This window comes from Crassostrea angulata, chromosome 1, assembly GCF_025612915.1.
Source record: "Crassostrea angulata isolate pt1a10 chromosome 1, ASM2561291v2, whole genome shotgun sequence".
Taxonomy (NCBI): domain Eukaryota; kingdom Metazoa; phylum Mollusca; class Bivalvia; order Ostreida; family Ostreidae; genus Magallana; species Magallana angulata.
This window is the reverse complement of record NC_069111.1, coordinates 44,611,650-44,629,344: the sequence shown is the minus strand read 5'-3', so window position 1 is coordinate 44,629,344 and position 17,695 is coordinate 44,611,650. Positions and strand designations below refer to the sequence as shown.

Here is a 17,695-nt window from a genome sequence, read left to right as displayed (position 1 = left end):
CATTCTCACAGCTTTAGTTTTTGACATTAACATTTTTTTATGTATTTTGCCTGAACTAAGGTACATTGTATGCGAACATAAAAACATCCAGTTTTAAACAGTCATATAGGTACAGATGCACGCATTTTTTTTTTTTTTTTTTGTAAACCATGATCTGAATAATTTCAACAAAATGCTCTCAAACAAATTAAGTGCTAATTTTGTGCAGACTTTTTGTTTTGGTCCGTCGGATGTTATATAAAGTTATAATGCCCTGACATGTGATTGTCTAAAACCAATCAGATAACGCGTTATATAATAGAACCTACATGTAGATCTACAGTTCTGCAGTTAGTTCGGTGTTAATTGAATTTCTCATAACCACAGATTATCAACGTCACCTCTTCTGTGAAAGCGTGACCCGTCCATAATGACAAAATCTTTGAAATATCCGAATATGAATTAAGAATATCTTGATATTCAACAAAATAAGACGTGAACAAAATGAGCCAAGTAGAGTGTGGTATCATCTAGTTGTTATAACTTTATTTTTGCACAAGTCCACATTTTGTTTAGTATTGGCACTTGCAAGGCTTGCCCTGAAAATAAAAACAAAATAATGTATCACTTTACTTTCGTTTTCAAGGTTGATTCAATGAATATTCCGACAACAACAGTGAACACTGTCATCCGTATTATTGTTATCCTTACCATCTTCATTTCACAGACGTAATAGTTCCTCTGGGTACAACTATCGACATGCCAGTGATATTTGTAGCTGCTCCAGAAGATACCACAGTTATAGTCTCCTTTCTGATGGTACACAGGCTCGCCAGCATACCAGTCAAACTTGTGGCATCGTTTGTTGGAGAATCCCCAGCCCCATCTGTGGACGTTGGGATAAAAGCAGTCGTTTAAACCGAACCACGCTCCAGGGGATACTACAAAATTAAAATCGTATACTGAGTACACGTATTTCAATCCCATTTATGCTTTATTTAATAAAAAAAAATACGGAAATAAACTCGAATTAGATAGGAGTATACAGCAAGTGGTTTTTTAAACTTATGTGGGTATTTTACCTTGGTACATAGACAGATGATGTCTGATGTAAGTGTTCTCGTGAGCTTCATCAATGTTACACAGGAATCCTCCCATAGAGGCACATTTCATCTGAATTAGAAGAATTTTTTTTTACTTTAAAAGTAAAAACACATCAAGTTTTTACACTGTAAAGGATCATTCCTTACCAAACGATATATTCAACTAAAAACAATGAACTTTGAATGTCAATTGCTAATATTATCTATATGTAGTTCATGTTGTATGAATAGTACCGAAGCCTGCCACCAGCTCAGCCTGTCCCTGCTGAAGTAGTAACAGCTCTGGTGGTACTGGAGCCATCCGGGAGGACAGTGTCTGCCAGTGAGCTTTGCGGCGGCATAACCAAAGGCACTGTATTTGGGGGCATTATCATAGCTGGCGTTTACAACTGAAATATCAACAACAACAACGTATGTGAATGGGTATACATATTTACACGAGTTCAAAGAAAACTTAAACTACTCACACATGATCTAGACCTACAAGTTCACTGTTTTTCTTTTTTCTTCAAATTTTGACCTATACAATTCAAATTCCCCAAAAGAAAACAAATTAAACACAAAAAGACATAGCTTTTATTTATATTCTAATGGAAATCATAAAACTGGAAATAATTTCACGATCTTTGTTATTTTTGAAGCTATTATTAAATTTCTTGAGTCATAAGGTGAACTTTACCTGCCCAAAGGCAAATCAAAAGAACGACTGCTACAAACGACTTCATGGCTCCAGTATCTTTTGGAAACTGATTTCTGCTTTTCAAATACTATGAACTATATATACCTGCTAAACGTAACAGCTTTACTCTGCATGTAAAAGGACTAGCGCATTATAATAAATGAACGAAATTAATGGAGTGTACACAACTGCATATAAGATATTACAATAGATTATATTGCTGAATTTGCGCAAAAGTCAACAACACTATGGTTAATTTGACATACATGAATAAGGCAAAAATAGTGAAATTGATCTGATGTCGTCAACATTATAAAACGAGATGTATTTGACAGAAGTCACCAATCAGGACTTGTCCCAAGATGAACATAGCCATAGCAGTTGCTCTTGCTCTCGGTGTTTTCGTGGCTGGTAAGACACCATTTGTTAATAAAGTATTGACTTTCTATTGTAACTTACTTTTTTGAAGAAAATCGTATATAATGAAAATAATACACATCAAATAATGCTTTCAATAGAATATACACGTAAGACATAATGCTGTTTTCTCTTTTACATTTTCTAAATTCTTATCGGTGATTATCATTTTCTACAATAAAAAAAATAATGTTTACTTAGGATATTCATTAATTAAAAAAGAGTTAATTGAATAAAAGAATAAATTGCGGAGAACGAACGGAATCTGAAATTTATGTAGGCAGAAGACAACACCCTCATCAATGATAATCTTCTTTTCTCTTTATTTGCCAGTGTCTGAGGCCAGCTATGACTTTGCACCAAAGTACCACGCCTTTAAGTATGCTGCAGCAAAATTTGTAGCAAGTGGCTGCGGACCAGGATGGCATCAGTACAACAACCGTTGTTATTGGTTCAGCAGACAAAAGCTCAACTGGTACACAGCCTCAGTAAGTGACAGAGATCATAGGACCTGATATTAAATGTTTCACCGAAGCATTGGTGGTAATTCTTAACGTTAATTGTAGATGAAATGTGCCGCCATGGGTGGTTATCTGGTCTCTATTGACCAATCTCACGAGAACACGTACGTCAGACACATGCTGAGTGTCTATGGAGGTATGTGGATTATTTACCCAAACCTATTACGTTTAAACATCGATACTACATTTCGAGTACTCAAGATAATGTCATAGCAGAGATTGTAACCCTAACATTGATTTTAACTGAATAGTAAGAGGAGGATCTTGGCTTGGCCTGAACGACATTCTGCGACCCAACAAACACAGATGGTGCTGGGGATTCGTCGCCAAGCCCTGCCACAAATTTGACTGGTACAGTAACGAACCCGTGTATCATGAGCACGGTGACTACAACTGCGGTCTGTTCAAGAGGTCCTACAAATACCACTGGCACGTCGACAGCTGTGGACAAAAGAACCACTATGTTTGCGAAAAACCACTGGTAAGAACAAACAGTTACAAAAAATATTACAATAGGTGAATTGCAACTTAATGCTTGCTCGACGGTTAACTTTTTTTATAATTACAAAGGTTGAACAATTTTGCAGCTGAAATTTGTACGTTTTATTCTCTTTTCAGGGAAAGCCATGTGTTTGTGTCTATTAAACATTTTATTCCGATTAAATTCAAATTACAGAACATGCTTTACTTTTTTGTTTTAATTATTGAATTCTTTTAGTCAAAAGATGACAACTATATATTTCCTTAAAGAGGGACGTTTATGTGTATTTTTGAAAGCTTCCAGATCATTATTTAAGGAAGCTGACTTTAGTTTTCATTGCGCATGTTTCTGCGCATTCTACTAGAATACATTGTATTATTAATTTTGTTCTTTTAATGAATTTTTTTTTCGATATCATTTATACAATTGAACACAATCAACAAAATACCGATTAAAATATTAAGCTTTTTAAAGGGAAATCTTATTTTTAAAACTAGTTTTTCGTTGTGCGGTAGGTGAGCGTTGTCATTCTGCATTTATGACGTTATGATAAAATAAGGCTTAATAGGAGTGCGTTATCAGAAGTAAGATAAAAGAAAAAGTATAAGCAGTACGCCGTTGAAAATCTACACACAGAATAATGCTATCCTCGGGGGTACTTTTATTATTTTTTAACGAATTCGTTATACCAGTCAACACTTGTAATATTCCAAATATTAGCAAAATTTGGTGCATTTTCATATTTTGAGATGGCCCCCACTAAAAACCAGACAGTAAAAGAACTATATATGATATTAGTCAAATTTGGCCCCCATAATTCGCAATTTTTGATATTGTTTCAGGTACATTAAATTGTTGTGTTATTTTTCAGAGGAGGTGACATAAATTATATGTTTGGCCGATTTATTTGATTTATTTGCACTCACTGGCAGTATATGCCGTCAGAAGTGACGCTATTTTTATAATTCAATCAAAATCAGTCAAAATTTGACATTTTTCTAATCTTTTTTCGAATGGGAAATATAGAGCGACGCTTTAAACAAAAACGAATTTTTTGTCACTTATAAGTTCTGGATAGATACATCTTTGGTAAAAATATTGTTGTTGTTCAAGCAATTGCTCAATGTTTTCTGAAAGAACTGCTTCAAAACAAGCCGTTTTATGCTAAAAATGCGAAAATGGCGGGAAAAGGTACTCTTCATGATGTCATATTTTTAAACTGTGGGCAGTTTAATCAAAATGAAAGTTATGAAAAAAATATCAAATGTATACCTGTACCAAGAATACAAAGAATAACAGTAAAATGACGATGTTCATTTAAAGGGGCCATTTTAGGCCCAAACCATATATAGTCCTTTATTATTTTTAACATATAAGGTAGAAAATGGTATTACTAATAACATATTAAAATTTAAGAAAAAAAGCTGTTGTAGTATATTATCAATCTGCTTCGAATTACGGAAAATGACAATTTCGAATATATAATTAAGTAAATGTACCTGTATTTTGAGATCACCCCTAAAAAGAACCAAAGGGTCGATTTTCTTCAACTTTCGCAGATAAACTTAAGTTGGTGTACTTTACATATGGTTAAAATAAAAAGAGTTTTTCTTTGCTATTGTTGTTTTTCCGCAACCACCCCCCCCCCCCCCCTCCAAAATCGGCCTTCTTAAAATCTGACAGATAAACTGTTGGTGCATTATATAATTACTTTAGTGTAAGGAGTTTACAAATGAACTCAAATTTTAACTAACAATTTTTTTCAAAGAATAAGAACAGTTTTTAGCTGTACTAAACAAGTTACTGGTAGATAAGGAACATTTAATCACTGGGCTTCATTTGCTTTTTTCTGTACATTCCAAACATACGAATTTGGTTTGTAGTACTGTAATGTAAGCATGAAGGCAAACACAGGTTGTAAAAACAAACGCTTGAGCAGTATTTGCAAGAGTCTAGCATGCTATTACACACCTTCTGAAACGATACACGATGTGAAAAGAGTAACCTGTTCTTTAAAGGGGCATGGTCACGATTTTGGTCAAAATCTATTTTTATGTTTTGAGTATTTACATTGCTTTTGAAATGCATTTCTAATGATCAAATAAAATTGGATAGTCATTTGTAGAGTTATAAGCATGATACGGGGCTCACAGTTCTCTGTCATGTACACAAGGCTCGTGCCCTGTTTTTGTTTACATAGGTTCAATATACCTATAAAAAATATTTTTCCAGCTTATTTGTCTATCTTTTTATTATTAATAATTTTAAGCAAAGATAAGCAATTCCTAATGTTTAACACATTCGTTTTAGGTTTTAAAAGGAATTTTTACTTCAACGTTCAAAATGTAAACAAACACTTTGTTTACATTGCGAAGAAAGTCAAGTTCTGTTACTTGCTTATAACTCAACAAATGACACTCAAATTTTGGTTGCCTATTAAAAATGCCTTTCTGAAGCATTGTAAATTTTAAAACTAGAAAAATAATTTTTGACCAAAATCGTGACCATGCCCCTTTAAACCTAGACGATTAAATGACAACTTTTACATGTTTGTTTGGTCATGGTTCAACGAGCACTCAAACAAACATTAAATAAAAATGTGTCAAGTAATTTATTAAACAATACATAAAAATCAAATGATAAAATTATTCTAAATAATACCTTTTTTCATGTATTCAAATTCCACTGGTTTCCTTGTTGTTTTTTTACACATAAAAATACATTGCTATATTAGTTCTTAATTATCTCTTCTCTACACAAATCGCACACGGAACTTTAAACATATATAATATACTAGACGTACATAGATAATCCATTCCATACAGACTCCAACCTTTACAGATTGAAATAATTTTTTATTAAAAACCTCTACAGCAAGAACTTGTAAACAATCTCAATTTTGAACCTTTGCATTTTTTATAACTAGACTTTGACCCGTGCGTGCACGGGTTGACATTGCATATCGGACATTTACGAAATAGATACATCCACAGGGAGGCCAAGCCCATTTTAACATTAATTTCAATGTAACCATTTATTATTTTAAATGCCTCACATATACCTATAATGTAACAAATAATTGCAGAATCGCCCCGTAACGATTTTGGAGAAAATTAATGAAGAAGCATTGAAAATAACAGTCAAATTAATCATAATTAACCATTTTGAGACTGACTGTAAATACCTTTCATCTAAAACTTTAATCCATATAATGTAAAAATTCTACACTTTTTCAACAACGTACACGTATTTCCTTTGCTACAGAGACAATACACGGAATGCATTCTATCGTAAAACCGGGTCCGTAGGATATAAATAGTTTTTTTCATTTTAACGACAAAACAATCTATACATTATATCTTCACTCTCCTAAGAGATACACGAAGACAAGTAAGTCTAAGTAAATATGTATATTTGTTATTCTATAATTTCTCTCATAAGGAATCATAAAATTAATATATATAAACAGAGTATATAACAATTAAATTTCCAATGAAAATTTGCACGTATTTGTACTATCGTTTCTGAGTTTATTAATGCAAATATGATTTTGTGGAAACATAAACTAAAGATCCCGTTAGCGTGAATGTATTGCGCACGCGCTAGATTGTAAAATCCAAAAAATCCAGATGATTTCCGGAATTGTTTGAGGAATTTTCACTGATTATTAATTAACGAAGCTTGATTGAGAAAAAATAAAAACAAATTGGTAATCTTCAAGTACCAATGATGTTTAAAATATATAAAACAAAAGGCAATACTCTTCCGATTTATCGGTATTAAAGCTTAAAAATTCGAGTCTATTATTTTAATATAGTAGTATAGATGAACATTTAACTCGTATTTTTATATATGGTATGTGCTCTTTGTTAAAAATAAACAATATCATATTGATATGTACATCTTTCATCTATGTAAATATTTTAAAGTACAAAATCATCTTTTAAAATTGAGTTCATATAGACGATCCTTAACGGTCCAATATTTATACAAAATAGTATACATTTTCATGTGTATTGTGTCACCCCTGCGAATGTTATTGTCATTTAAATTTTAAATCACGTGGTTTTATTTGACCCTTTCAGTTTCGCAGTAAAAATCGTGCCTCGTGTTTATAGTCTATCTTAGAGAATCTAGGTACTTGTAGTCAAATATAAATTCTAGAGGTTTATTGATTTTAAACTTTATCTTCATTAATTGGTGGGTAAAATGTGTCCTAGAAATACCGGTAAATGTGACAATACAAAAATAGTTTTTTTTCTGCTGTTGCGACAATAAACATGCGTAGTAGACAACCCCCCCCCCCCCCAAGAATTAATTTTTGATCCCCGCCTGACCTAGTAATAACACTAATAGTGAAACAGACTGTACTATTTTATGCAGAATGTTTCTTAAAAATTGCTCGATATATTAAGTTTTTATGCAAAACATTCACCCATTATTTTTTTAAAAACATGGTATTGCACACCACAAGGATCAAACATGGCTATGATTTTATTAAGCAACCCAATGTTTATATTATCAACCACTCTACACGTGGTTGAACACGAACGATAACTCTGTTTCGAGTATCATCGTTTAATTTAAAAAACCTCTAAATGGTGAAATAAGACATACATCTTAAAAGATGTTGATGTTTTAACATAAATCAAAGAAGGATATGGTATGAAAATCGACCAGTACTTACGTATTTTGAGAATATTATCCGAACACTTATACTTCCGCTCGAAATTTCACAGGAACTGAACAAATCTCGGTGAAGTCTCGTGAACTTTCATTCGAACACCTCTGGATTTATTACATACTTAGCAACGATAAAGAAAACATTCCGAACACATTCGCAGGGGTGTGTGTAGGAGGTTTTCATAATCGATATCTCTCATATATAATTAAATATATTCATTGTTTACAGAATTGAATTTTTTATGTGTCCAGGGTACTGGAATATTTACTTTTAGTGATATACTATCAAAGATCTTGTGTTTTTGACAATGACTCTTAATTCAAGGCACAATATATATTGACATTGGTAACCGTTGCATAAGGTACGCAGATTTAAGCAGCGATGGGATCCATAACTATGATATGCAAGTTTTTTTAAGACGAAGAACAATGTGCATTCCTGTGATGTGATAAGAATGACCATAAGATTGACATCATACTAAATGTCACAATTTTATGCACATGCAATTACAGGAAACAACATTGTGTTCTGTAAATGTGATCCGTAGATCTCTCGGTAATATTAGCAGATACTTCCCTAAAGTGAAATTTGATTTTTTAAAAATTTTATGATTAATACATTTTGGTAAGTTATCTATGATACTTCTCCAGTCTTGTGTAGATTGGTTTTGTAATATTTTTTTAACTTTTGAATAAAGTCAGTTATAACTGCATATTGTTTGATGCTTATATTTATAAGACAACCCATATATATAAGAAGTATTAAAAAAACATAGTTTTGCTATAATTTTAACTTGTGCTTTTCCAATAATATTAAGTTTTGCTCTCTCATCTTTTAAGATACCGGTAATACATGGAGGTTTTGGGGGTTTTTTAAATACAGGTTTTTAGGATTCAAGAAGTTATTTTTTTTTCTTTTATTTCATCACTTGTTCTGTATACAAACGAAAAGCACTTGTTCATACAAAAATCAAATTTATTTAAAAAATTATAAATATTCGAATTCCTCTAATTGTTGAAGTCTTTTGTACTACATGTATGTGTCTGGAGCAAATAGAAGAATAACCACGCACTGCATGTATACAAAGGCTTTACAGTATATTAATGGTGTGGATGAACTTTGCTGACGTTGAAAAATTAGCAAAATACACTTCCACAGTATACATGTATATTATATCATACAACTGGAATATATGATGCGAATAACAAGCCAAGTAAGATGTTATCTAAATATTGTTTTATTTTGTATTACTCTACATTTTGCTTAGTATTGGCACTTGCAAGGCTTTCCCTGAAATTGTAAAAGAATGTAAATTTATATTTATCTGAATGCAGTTAAAAGTGATTGTAAACTCGGTAAACTTTTTTCTTTATCTACTTACCATCTTCATTTCACAGACGTAGTAGTTTCTCTGTGTACAGCTATCAACATGCCAGTGATATTTGTAGTTGCTCCAGAAGATACCACAGTTATAGTCTCCTTTCTGATGGTACACAGGCTCGCCAGCATACCAGTCAAACTTGTGGCATCGTTTGTTGGAGAATCCCCAGCCCCATCTGTGGACGTTGGGATACAAACAGTCGTTCAGACCGAACCACGCTCCAGGGGATACTATAAAAGCAGAAAAATGTAAGGTAAAAATATATTTATGTAGTATTTGTGCTTGGATACTGGATACTATTGCATATGCATACATATACACCATAAAATGTGTAGTTTGATCAACAGGTAGTTTTTATTGCCCAAAAAACTGTGTTTCAGAATTTTAATCAATCACTTTTAATCATGTTATTTGCATTGTGCATTTATGTAAGCATTATAAATCATTCCCGAAGTTGTTACTTGATATATAAATCTGCATGTTAGATACTTTATACAATTGATTTTCGATAAATCACCTTGGTACATAGAGAGGTGATGTCTGATGTAAGTGTTTTCGTGAGCTTCATCAATATTACACAGGAATCCTCCCATAGAAGCACATTTCATCTGAATTTTTAAAAAAAAGTCTTTTAAAAAACACGAAAGGCATTAAGCAAATGAGGTTTATTTTCATCAATGTGCTTAAATTGTATTTGTGATAATTTATTCATATTACTGAAGCCTGCCACCAACTCATCCTGTCTCTGCTGAAGTAGTAACAGCTCTGGTGGTACTGGAGCCATCTGGGAGGACAGTGTCTGCCAGTGAGCTTTGCAGCAGCATAACCAAAGGCACTGTATTTGGGGGCATTATCATAGCTGGCATTTACAACTGAAATGATCAAATATGGTAAAGAATTTATAAAAAAAACTAAGAACTTCATGTCAGACCTAGATCACATTACACACACGACTTACAAGATTTATAAAAGTCTATTAAAGTCCCCCGTTCTTACAAAATATGATTTATTTTTCTTTTGATTTGTCTTACGCAACACGTAATTTAATTGCACTACTACGGATGAACTGGTAGTCTTAACAAAATAATGTCACAATATGAATTTTACCTGCCCAGAGACAAATGATCAGAGCGACTGCTACAAACGACTTCATAGCTCCTGTTTTATTCGGTAACTGTCCTTTGCTCTAGAATACTGTGTGGTATATATACCTGCTAAAGTACACAATAGTTAGTATGCATGTAAAACTATTAACGCATCATGCTGAATAAACAAATTTAATGAAGTATACGAAACTGCCAGCAAGACGTTGCAAAGGACGAAATTGCTGAATTTGTGCGCAATGTAAGACCATGACCAGCCAACAACACAATGGTTAATTTGATTAACACGATTTAGGCGAGGATATGGAAATCGATCTGATTTGCCAACATTATAAAAAGAAATTTATTTCACAGAAGTCACCAATCAGGACTTGTCCCAAGATGAACATAGTCATAGCAGTTGCTCTTGCTCTCGGTGTTCTTGTGGCTGGTAAGACACCATTTGTAATTTAAATGTAAAATCATACTTAAAAAACAAATCTAATATTGATGAAAATCAGACAAAAATAACTCTTTAAATAAAATTTGTCATGTAGTTGATTTATGTTTGAATATTTTTCTCTACTGAGATGATAAACATGATTGATGTTAATAATTCTGTACTCTAAAAAAAATTAATTTTTATAATGGATTTCGATCAGAAAGTGAATATTTAGTTTGGTTGTTACTTAAACGAACAGATGTGAAATTCATTCAAAATCTTAATAGAGAGACTTTTGATTAAAAATGTTTTCTTCTCCATATTTGGCAGTGTCTGAGGCCAGCTATGACTTTGCACCAAAGTACAGCGCTTTTAAGTACGCTGCAGCAAAATTTGTATCAGGTGGCTGTGGACCAGGATGGCATCAGTACAACAACCGTTGTTATTGGTTTAGCAGACAAAAGCTCAACTGGTACACAGCCTCAGTAAGTGTCAAGTTACAAAATGAATGGAAATATATATTAATTATTTTAAAAGATAAGATGATTCGGTTAATAAAATTTTTTGTAGTGTAGTTATACTTAAAGTTGAAATTGTCGTTTGATAGATGAAATGTGTAGCCATGGGTGGTTATCTGGTCTCTATTGATCAATCTCACGAGAACACGTACGTCAGACACATGTTGAGTGTCTATGGAGGTATGTGGATTCTTTTTTACGTTAAAACATCGGTGCTGAATTTCATTTACTTAGGGGAATATCATAGCACAGTTTATAACTTAAGATTAATTGTAAAGTTAGAGGAGGATCTTGGCTTGGCCTGAACGACATTCTGCGACCAAACAAACACAGGTGGTGCTGGGGATTCGTTGCCAAGCCTTGCCACAAATTTGATTGGTACAGTAATGAACCCGTGTATCATGAGCATGGTGACTACAACTGCGGTATGTTCAAGAGGTCCTACAAATTCCACTGGCACGTCGACAGCTGTGGACAAAAGAACCACTATGTTTGTGAAAAACCACTGGTAAGAACAAAATGTTTCAAAAAATATTACAGTTTTTGAATGACATTAAAAAGTCGATATTTTTTTCTCCAGAATTGAATAAAGGTGTAATAATGACACTTTAATGTGAACGTTTTATTCTCTTTTCAGGGAAAGCCGTGTGTTTGTGTTTATTAGACGTTTTCTTCTAAAAAAATTCCATTGAAGAAAATCAATTTCTTGGGTTTTTTGTTTAAATATTGAATTTTTCTAGTGAAAAGTCCAAGAAAAATATCTTTCAATGCTTACGATCATTATTTAACATGAGAAAGATAATTTTCTGCATAGAAAGATCGTAAAGTGTTCAAATTTCCAACCGCTCTACCACTTTTATTTCAACGGAAGTAGTAATATTTTGCCGAACTACAGTGGGGTTTTTTTCAATTGTGCGAGTTAATTTTCTTAACTTTTTCAATTTATCATAATGAAATTTGTAGTCTTGTCAAAAGCAACGTTATAGTTATCAATATGAAAGGCTATATGATATTTGACTACATGACCAACCCGTATTTTTGTCGTGATATCAATCCAAATTGATACCTGTTTTTATAAGAAATGGTTAAATTCAGTCAAAATCATCATCATCAAATGACATTTTGAGATAAAGGTTTGTTTTTTAAATGAAAAATATCAATTTGAGTAATTTTTGTTTATATCACCCTATTTCATGAACATCTCTAGTCCTAATTAAATAATCTTCTTAACACTCAAACTTTTGAGAATGTCGTCGAAAATAAGTTACGTTAAATCTCTCTCTTCCTAACAAACGAAAAAGATGAAAAGATTTGCACTAACCTGAAAGTTTTACGTTTAAAATGTGTTCAACTACCAATCCACAATTATCTTTATCTTATGAAGATAAAATGGATAACACATAACAAGCGGTAAAATCTATTGTAGATACAGTAAGTTTAATAGTTCTAAGGGTGTTATTTTTGTTTCATTAGCTGTTATATTTTTAAGGTTCACCTAGTTTTTTTGATAATAATCATGCACGTAGCATCAAGGGTAGGTGGAGGAGGGGGCAAGAATGGGACAATCCTCCTACTTATTTTTGCAGCCCTTAACATCACTTAAATTAAATGTATAGAAACTTGAATTTTTTAAGAAAGTGGCTTAAAATTGAAGGGAAATAAAACAAAATAAACATTACAATAGACGGTTTGAAATTTTTAAGGCAGTGTCATATCTCCTTTCCTCTACGAATTAGGATTTTGAGTACATGATGATTGTTGTTTTTAATTGCTTGTCAGGATATTAGATATTAAACCGACCCCCCCCCCCACTTTCAAAAAATATTCTACGAGTCTTTGAAAATAAAGACAGGAATAACTTTTGGTTTTGATATAAATAACCGAAACATAATAATTCAGCGTGCTGAATGACGTCATTGAACATCAAATGTCGAATGGCGTATCATTCTCAATATGCAAAATATGATATCACGTAGAATACAAAAAACTGTATTAAAACAAAAGAAAGCTGCTAGTTTTATTTGATTTTTTAAAAACTATTTTACATTGAAATCATTTCTTTTTTCCATTATTGACAAGATTATCAAATGTCATTTGATGCAAAATATTTCTTAAATTTTCAACCAATATATAATTTTTTTTTTACAATTTAGGACATAAAGTACATGAAAAGAGTCATGCAGTAAATTTGACATGTCTCAGTATTGAATTTTGCTATTCTATAACAAAGTTTTCTGACATTAATATAAATTACTTTATCGTGAATGTAATGTAAATTGACTTTTTGAATCTGTCGACTTGCAAGTGATATTTGAATTTACATTCATTTTGATATTGCTCGTATCTTAACTTTATCAAATTTACCGGTGTAAACCGGTATTAATGATCTAACCTAGCTCAAATGTAAAACGTATCAGCATTTTGCAGTACATACCCGTCAAATATACGTTCTTTATTCTGTATGATACCTTTCAGAAATCCTTGCAGAAAGTATCTGATTTAAAATAAGTAGTATGATTTCTAGAATCACATGGTAATCAAATACAATACGATGTGAACATCCACCTTCTTAACCTTTATTGCTAGTTTTGCTTTCCATTAATTAGAATGTTTATATGACATTTGAAGTCAAATAAGAACGATCAGGAATCCAATGCGCTTTATACGACTTCATTCGAAAGACAAACTTTTAAAATCTTTACAGTACACGTCAATGTGCAATAGCGGATAAAAACTGAACAAATTGAAACTGATTATGAAATAGACTTCAAGTTTCCATTGTAGCATAGTTTGCACGTAGCTTACACCCATCTTTGGGTCCCTTTCTATATACCTCCGAAAAAAAACCCAAAATGAGATTAATTTATCTCCTACAACAGATAAAATATTCTTCGTAAGGTTTTCCACCCATAACGGTCATATTTCATATCTAATAATTTGCAAGTTGATTACGAATTTCTAACTGTGATTTTAAGGGGTGTATTAAATTACAAATATTCATCTTTGAAATTTTTAAAGATTTTGAATATTAACAAAATCACATCTTCAAATTAACATTAAAGTCAATGGAAAAATGCATTTTGAAAAATATAGTTCAAATAATTTTCCCACAAATCTCTTGGTATAAAGTTGCAAAAGTTTTCCCATTCTTTGAAAATGCCAAAAGAAATCATACTTTACCGTACATTTTTTAGAAATTGATTTTTTGCTAATTTTTGCAATGGGCTGACAACTCGATATTTCAAAAAGTTTCAATTTGGAAATGTTTATCTGATCGGGTATTTACATATTCCCGAGTTTGGTTTATGTCAGCCTCATAATAATTTTTATATACGTATTGATGTAGTCTATATAAATCAAAATTGTTGAATTCACCTCATTTATTGATGGACTACCTTAAATATGAAAAGGTATTAGAAGTTTTTTGACCAGTTATTAATTTTAGAGGTTTTCTCTTGAATTAGACAGATTAATTATAAAAGAGAATTGTTGGATAATATAATACAAAATCAAATGAATAGGGTAAACAAACGCATGTGTTTTAAAATCCCAGATCTAGACAATTAAATGAGAAAAAAAATACATTTTTCTTTCCTCATGATTCAGTTAAGACTTTTTAGGAAAATAAAATTAAAAAATCTAAACCTTTATTCACGTTTGTGTAATAATTTTCTCAAGACAATGGTGTCATATACACAAGAAGTGTGAAACCTAATGCATGAATTATTTTGAATAATACCAAGGCATCTTTTTTCATAAATTCTAATTCTAATCCTGTTTTATAAACAAGGGAAACTTTGGTATGTTATTTCTTAATTATCTCTACTTTCTCAAATTTCGCACAAATCACTTACACGTACTCAAAACCTCTAAATCATATTGATAATGTCGGTATCAACCTTTACATCAGTTATTTGTAATAAACCTCTACAGCAATAAATAGTAATAAAAATATGTACGTTTAAAACATCACATGACATTAAAAGTATATAATAATGAGCAATACATCTACATGTACATGTAATTTCATGTGTGATATTTGCTCTTTGTTGAGAATAAACAATTTTACATTTAGTTCATAGAGGATCCATAAAGGACGAATTGTTTACAAAAATAAAGGATTAATTTTCTCACTTATATTCTTGTGTGCTTTTTAAAAAATATGCAATATATATTAATGTCATGCATGCATTATCATAACTGTTTAGAACTTGTACGCATTGTGCAGAATGTATAAAGTATAAGCTACGTTATAAATATTACCATAAATCAAAACAATCGTCGGTTACATCCGAAGCCAAATTACGATTTTCGAAATACTTTGATTGTAAATGATTCAAATGTATGCTTGTGAATGACCACAAATATAATTTAAATCTTCATTACCTTACATTGCAATGACGCATAGGCATGTTTACAGCATCTTCATCCTTTTGCATATGTTTATACAGTATGTTTCAGAAAACTATCTATTAATGACCGTGCTTTATATTTAAAATATCTATGACAGAATATCTGTGTTTTTGACAACGTTCCTTAATTCAGTGCTTAACATTCATATATTGTTGTGTACAATTGTATCAGGTACGCGGGAATGAACCGCGTTAGGATCCAAAATTTAAATATATATTTATCACCATCAAGTCTATCGAAAGTAGATACATTTATGTCACAAAAGCAAATAATTTCTAGTCTTTTTGGTACAGACATAGAGATAACCACACACAACTCAAATCACACGATTTTCTAAGTTGATGAACATTGCCCTTATCTGTTTATTACAACACCATATCAATCATCGTTAAATTTCTTAACCCTGACACTTTCAAAATCAATATATGTTTGCGAAAATTCAAAATAAACGGCAACAGTATAAACTATATTATATAATAAAATCACCGACGTAAAAAACAAAAACAAAGTGGAGTGTTATCTAAATATTTTTATTTTTATATCACTCCACGTTTACTTAGTATTGACACTTGCAAGGCTTGCCCTGAAATTAAAGAAAAATTGTAAATTCATTGTTATTTGCATTTGAGAATAATTGTATACTCAAATAACTATCATCTACTTACCATCTTCATCTCACAAACGTAATAGTTTCTCTGGGTACAGCTATCGACATGCCAGTGATATTTGTAGCTGCTCCAGAAGATACCACAGTTATAGTCTCCTTTCTGATGGTACACAGGCTCGCCAGCATACCAGTCAAACTTGTGGCATCGTTTGTTGGAGAATCCCCAGCCCCATCTGTGGACGTTGGGATACAAACAGTCGTTCAAACCGAACCACGCTCCAGGGGATACTATAAAAGCATAACATACATGTATTTAAAGTAAAATGTTACATTAGTATTCTGACCCTTGACCAATCTGCATACTTATACACTATCAAATGTGAAGCTTGATTCATACTTTTTTCTTGCTGTTGAACTGTTTTAACACTTTCAGTCACTTTCTTTGCATTTTCAATTGATGTAAGCATTATAATTGAATTTTGCGGGTCTACTTTATATATAAACCTCCGAGTTAAACAATTTATATATTTGCCGGTAAATTACCTTGGTACATAGACAGGTGATGTCTGATGTAAGTGTTCTCGTGAGCTTCATCAATGTTACACAAGAACCCTCCCATAGAGGCACATTTCATCTGAATTAGAACAAAGAAATGTGTTTTAAGTAAAAACACATCAGGCATTAAGCGGATTAGGTTTATTTTCACCAATGATATTTATCACCGTAGTGTTGTTGATTTAATATATATGTTTTGGCATGACTGTATATTACCGTAGCCTGCCACCAGCTCAGCCTGTCTCTGCTGAAGTAGTAACAGCTCTGGTGGTACTGGAGCCATCCGGGAGGACAGTGTCTGCCAGTGAGCTTTGCGGCGGCATAACCAAAGGTACTGTATTTGGGGGCATTATCATAGCTGGCATTTACAACTAAAATGAGAAAATGAATTTAAACAAGGTAACCATCTTGTGAACAAGTTCCAAAACTTCACGTCCGATTAAGACTTTGTGTTTTTTATTTCGAAACATTGGGTAGAATCATCATTTTAATGTTATCCTTCAGTACTTTTTTACATTCAAGCTAAAAGAAATTCAAAACGTTTACCGATTTCAACAGATTCGTAGGGAGTAAACAGTTTATCTCGTTTTTAAGTAGTACATGTATTTTTTTAATTTTCCGAAACATCACGTAGGTTAGATAAAACTATAGATGTACTTTCTTGTAAAAGAAAAAAAATCATTAGGTGAAGTTTACCTGCCCAGAGACAAAGCACAAAAATGAATGCTACAAACGACTTCATGGCTCCGGTATCTTTCGGAAACTGTCCATTGCTCTCCGATATTGCGCATTATATATACTTGCAAAAGTTCACAGCATTAACAAAGTATATA

At 32.1% G+C, this 17,695-nt stretch overlaps 5 protein-coding genes across 5 annotated transcripts; 2 read left to right on the top strand and 3 right to left on the bottom strand.

Moving 5' to 3' along the window:
- Positions 1-503: 503 nt before the first annotated feature.
- LOC128161683 (perlucin-like protein) lies at positions 504-1,911 on the bottom strand. Its single transcript, XM_052825050.1, has 5 exons — positions 1,762-1,911; positions 1,317-1,471; positions 1,062-1,152; positions 691-920; positions 504-578 (listed from the first exon to the last, which is right to left on the bottom strand). The coding sequence occupies exons 1-5, from the start codon at positions 1,805-1,807 to the stop codon at positions 552-554; spliced, it is 549 nt and encodes a 182-aa protein (XP_052681010.1). The 5' UTR covers positions 1,808-1,911; the 3' UTR covers positions 504-551.
- Positions 1,912-2,069: 158 nt separating this feature from the next.
- Positions 2,070-3,377, top strand: LOC128161662 (perlucin-like protein). Its single transcript, XM_052825016.1, has 5 exons — positions 2,070-2,172; positions 2,512-2,666; positions 2,745-2,835; positions 2,951-3,180; positions 3,318-3,377. Exons 1-5 carry the CDS (start codon positions 2,124-2,126, stop codon positions 3,342-3,344), a joined length of 552 nt encoding a protein of 183 aa, XP_052680976.1. The 5' UTR covers positions 2,070-2,123; the 3' UTR covers positions 3,345-3,377.
- A 5,708-nt stretch (positions 3,378-9,085) lies between these two features.
- On the bottom strand, positions 9,086-10,495 carry LOC128161693 (perlucin-like protein). Its single transcript, XM_052825060.1, has 5 exons — positions 10,353-10,495; positions 9,963-10,117; positions 9,763-9,853; positions 9,246-9,475; positions 9,086-9,154 (listed from the first exon to the last, which is right to left on the bottom strand). The coding sequence occupies exons 1-5, from the start codon at positions 10,396-10,398 to the stop codon at positions 9,128-9,130; spliced, it is 549 nt and encodes a 182-aa protein (XP_052681020.1). The 5' UTR covers positions 10,399-10,495; the 3' UTR covers positions 9,086-9,127.
- LOC128161661 (perlucin-like protein) lies at positions 10,117-11,985 on the top strand. The gene is made up of 6 exons (XM_052825000.1): positions 10,117-10,135; positions 10,703-10,778; positions 11,100-11,254; positions 11,377-11,467; positions 11,566-11,795; positions 11,925-11,985. Exons 1-6 carry the CDS (start codon positions 10,133-10,135, stop codon positions 11,949-11,951), a joined length of 582 nt encoding a protein of 193 aa, XP_052680960.1. The 5' UTR covers positions 10,117-10,132; the 3' UTR covers positions 11,952-11,985.
- Positions 11,986-16,214: 4,229 nt separating this feature from the next.
- LOC128161703 (perlucin-like protein) lies at positions 16,215-17,655 on the bottom strand. Its single transcript, XM_052825071.1, has 5 exons — positions 17,559-17,655; positions 17,079-17,233; positions 16,851-16,941; positions 16,366-16,595; positions 16,215-16,283 (listed from the first exon to the last, which is right to left on the bottom strand). Exons 1-5 carry the CDS (start codon positions 17,602-17,604, stop codon positions 16,257-16,259), a joined length of 549 nt encoding a protein of 182 aa, XP_052681031.1. The 5' UTR covers positions 17,605-17,655; the 3' UTR covers positions 16,215-16,256.
- Positions 17,656-17,695: the final 40 nt, after the last annotated feature.

Excerpts from the sequence above, each read along its gene's own strand:
- LOC128161683 (XM_052825050.1), bottom strand. The coding sequence starts at position 1,807 with ATGAAGTCGTTTGTAGCAGTCGTTCTTTTGATTTGCCTTTGGGCAG. Across the intron at positions 1,153-1,316 it reads TGAGCTGGTGGCAGGCTTCG|ATGAAATGTGCCTCTATGGG; the intron begins GTACTATTCATA and ends CTTCTAATTCAG. Across the intron at positions 579-690 it reads ACGTCTGTGAAATGAAGATG|GGCAAGCCTTGCAAGTGCCA; the intron begins GTAAGGATAACA and ends TTTTATTTTCAG.
- LOC128161703 (XM_052825071.1), bottom strand. The coding sequence starts at position 17,604 with ATGAAGTCGTTTGTAGCATTCATTTTTGTGCTTTGTCTCTGGGCAG. Across the intron at positions 16,942-17,078 it reads TGAGCTGGTGGCAGGCTACG|ATGAAATGTGCCTCTATGGG; the intron begins GTAATATACAGT and ends GTTCTAATTCAG. Across the intron at positions 16,284-16,365 it reads ACGTTTGTGAGATGAAGATG|GGCAAGCCTTGCAAGTGTCA; the intron begins GTAAGTAGATGA and ends CTTTAATTTCAG.
- LOC128161661 (XM_052825000.1), top strand. Across the intron at positions 10,779-11,099 it reads TCTCGGTGTTCTTGTGGCTG|TGTCTGAGGCCAGCTATGAC; the intron begins GTAAGACACCAT and ends CATATTTGGCAG. Across the intron at positions 11,796-11,924 it reads ATGTTTGTGAAAAACCACTG|GGAAAGCCGTGTGTTTGTGT; the intron begins GTAAGAACAAAA and ends TTCTCTTTTCAG.
- LOC128161662 (XM_052825016.1), top strand. The coding sequence starts at position 2,124 with ATGAACATAGCCATAGCAGTTGCTCTTGCTCTCGGTGTTTTCGTGGCT. Across the intron at positions 2,667-2,744 it reads TCAACTGGTACACAGCCTCA|ATGAAATGTGCCGCCATGGG; the intron begins GTAAGTGACAGA and ends CGTTAATTGTAG. Across the intron at positions 3,181-3,317 it reads ATGTTTGCGAAAAACCACTG|GGAAAGCCATGTGTTTGTGT; the intron begins GTAAGAACAAAC and ends TTCTCTTTTCAG.
- LOC128161693 (XM_052825060.1), bottom strand. The coding sequence starts at position 10,398 with ATGAAGTCGTTTGTAGCAGTCGCTCTGATCATTTGTCTCTGGGCAG. Across the intron at positions 10,118-10,352 it reads GATCATTTGTCTCTGGGCAG|TTGTAAATGCCAGCTATGAT; the intron begins GTAAAATTCATA and ends TGATCATTTCAG. Across the intron at positions 9,854-9,962 it reads TGAGTTGGTGGCAGGCTTCA|ATGAAATGTGCTTCTATGGG; the intron begins GTAATATGAATA and ends TTAAAAATTCAG.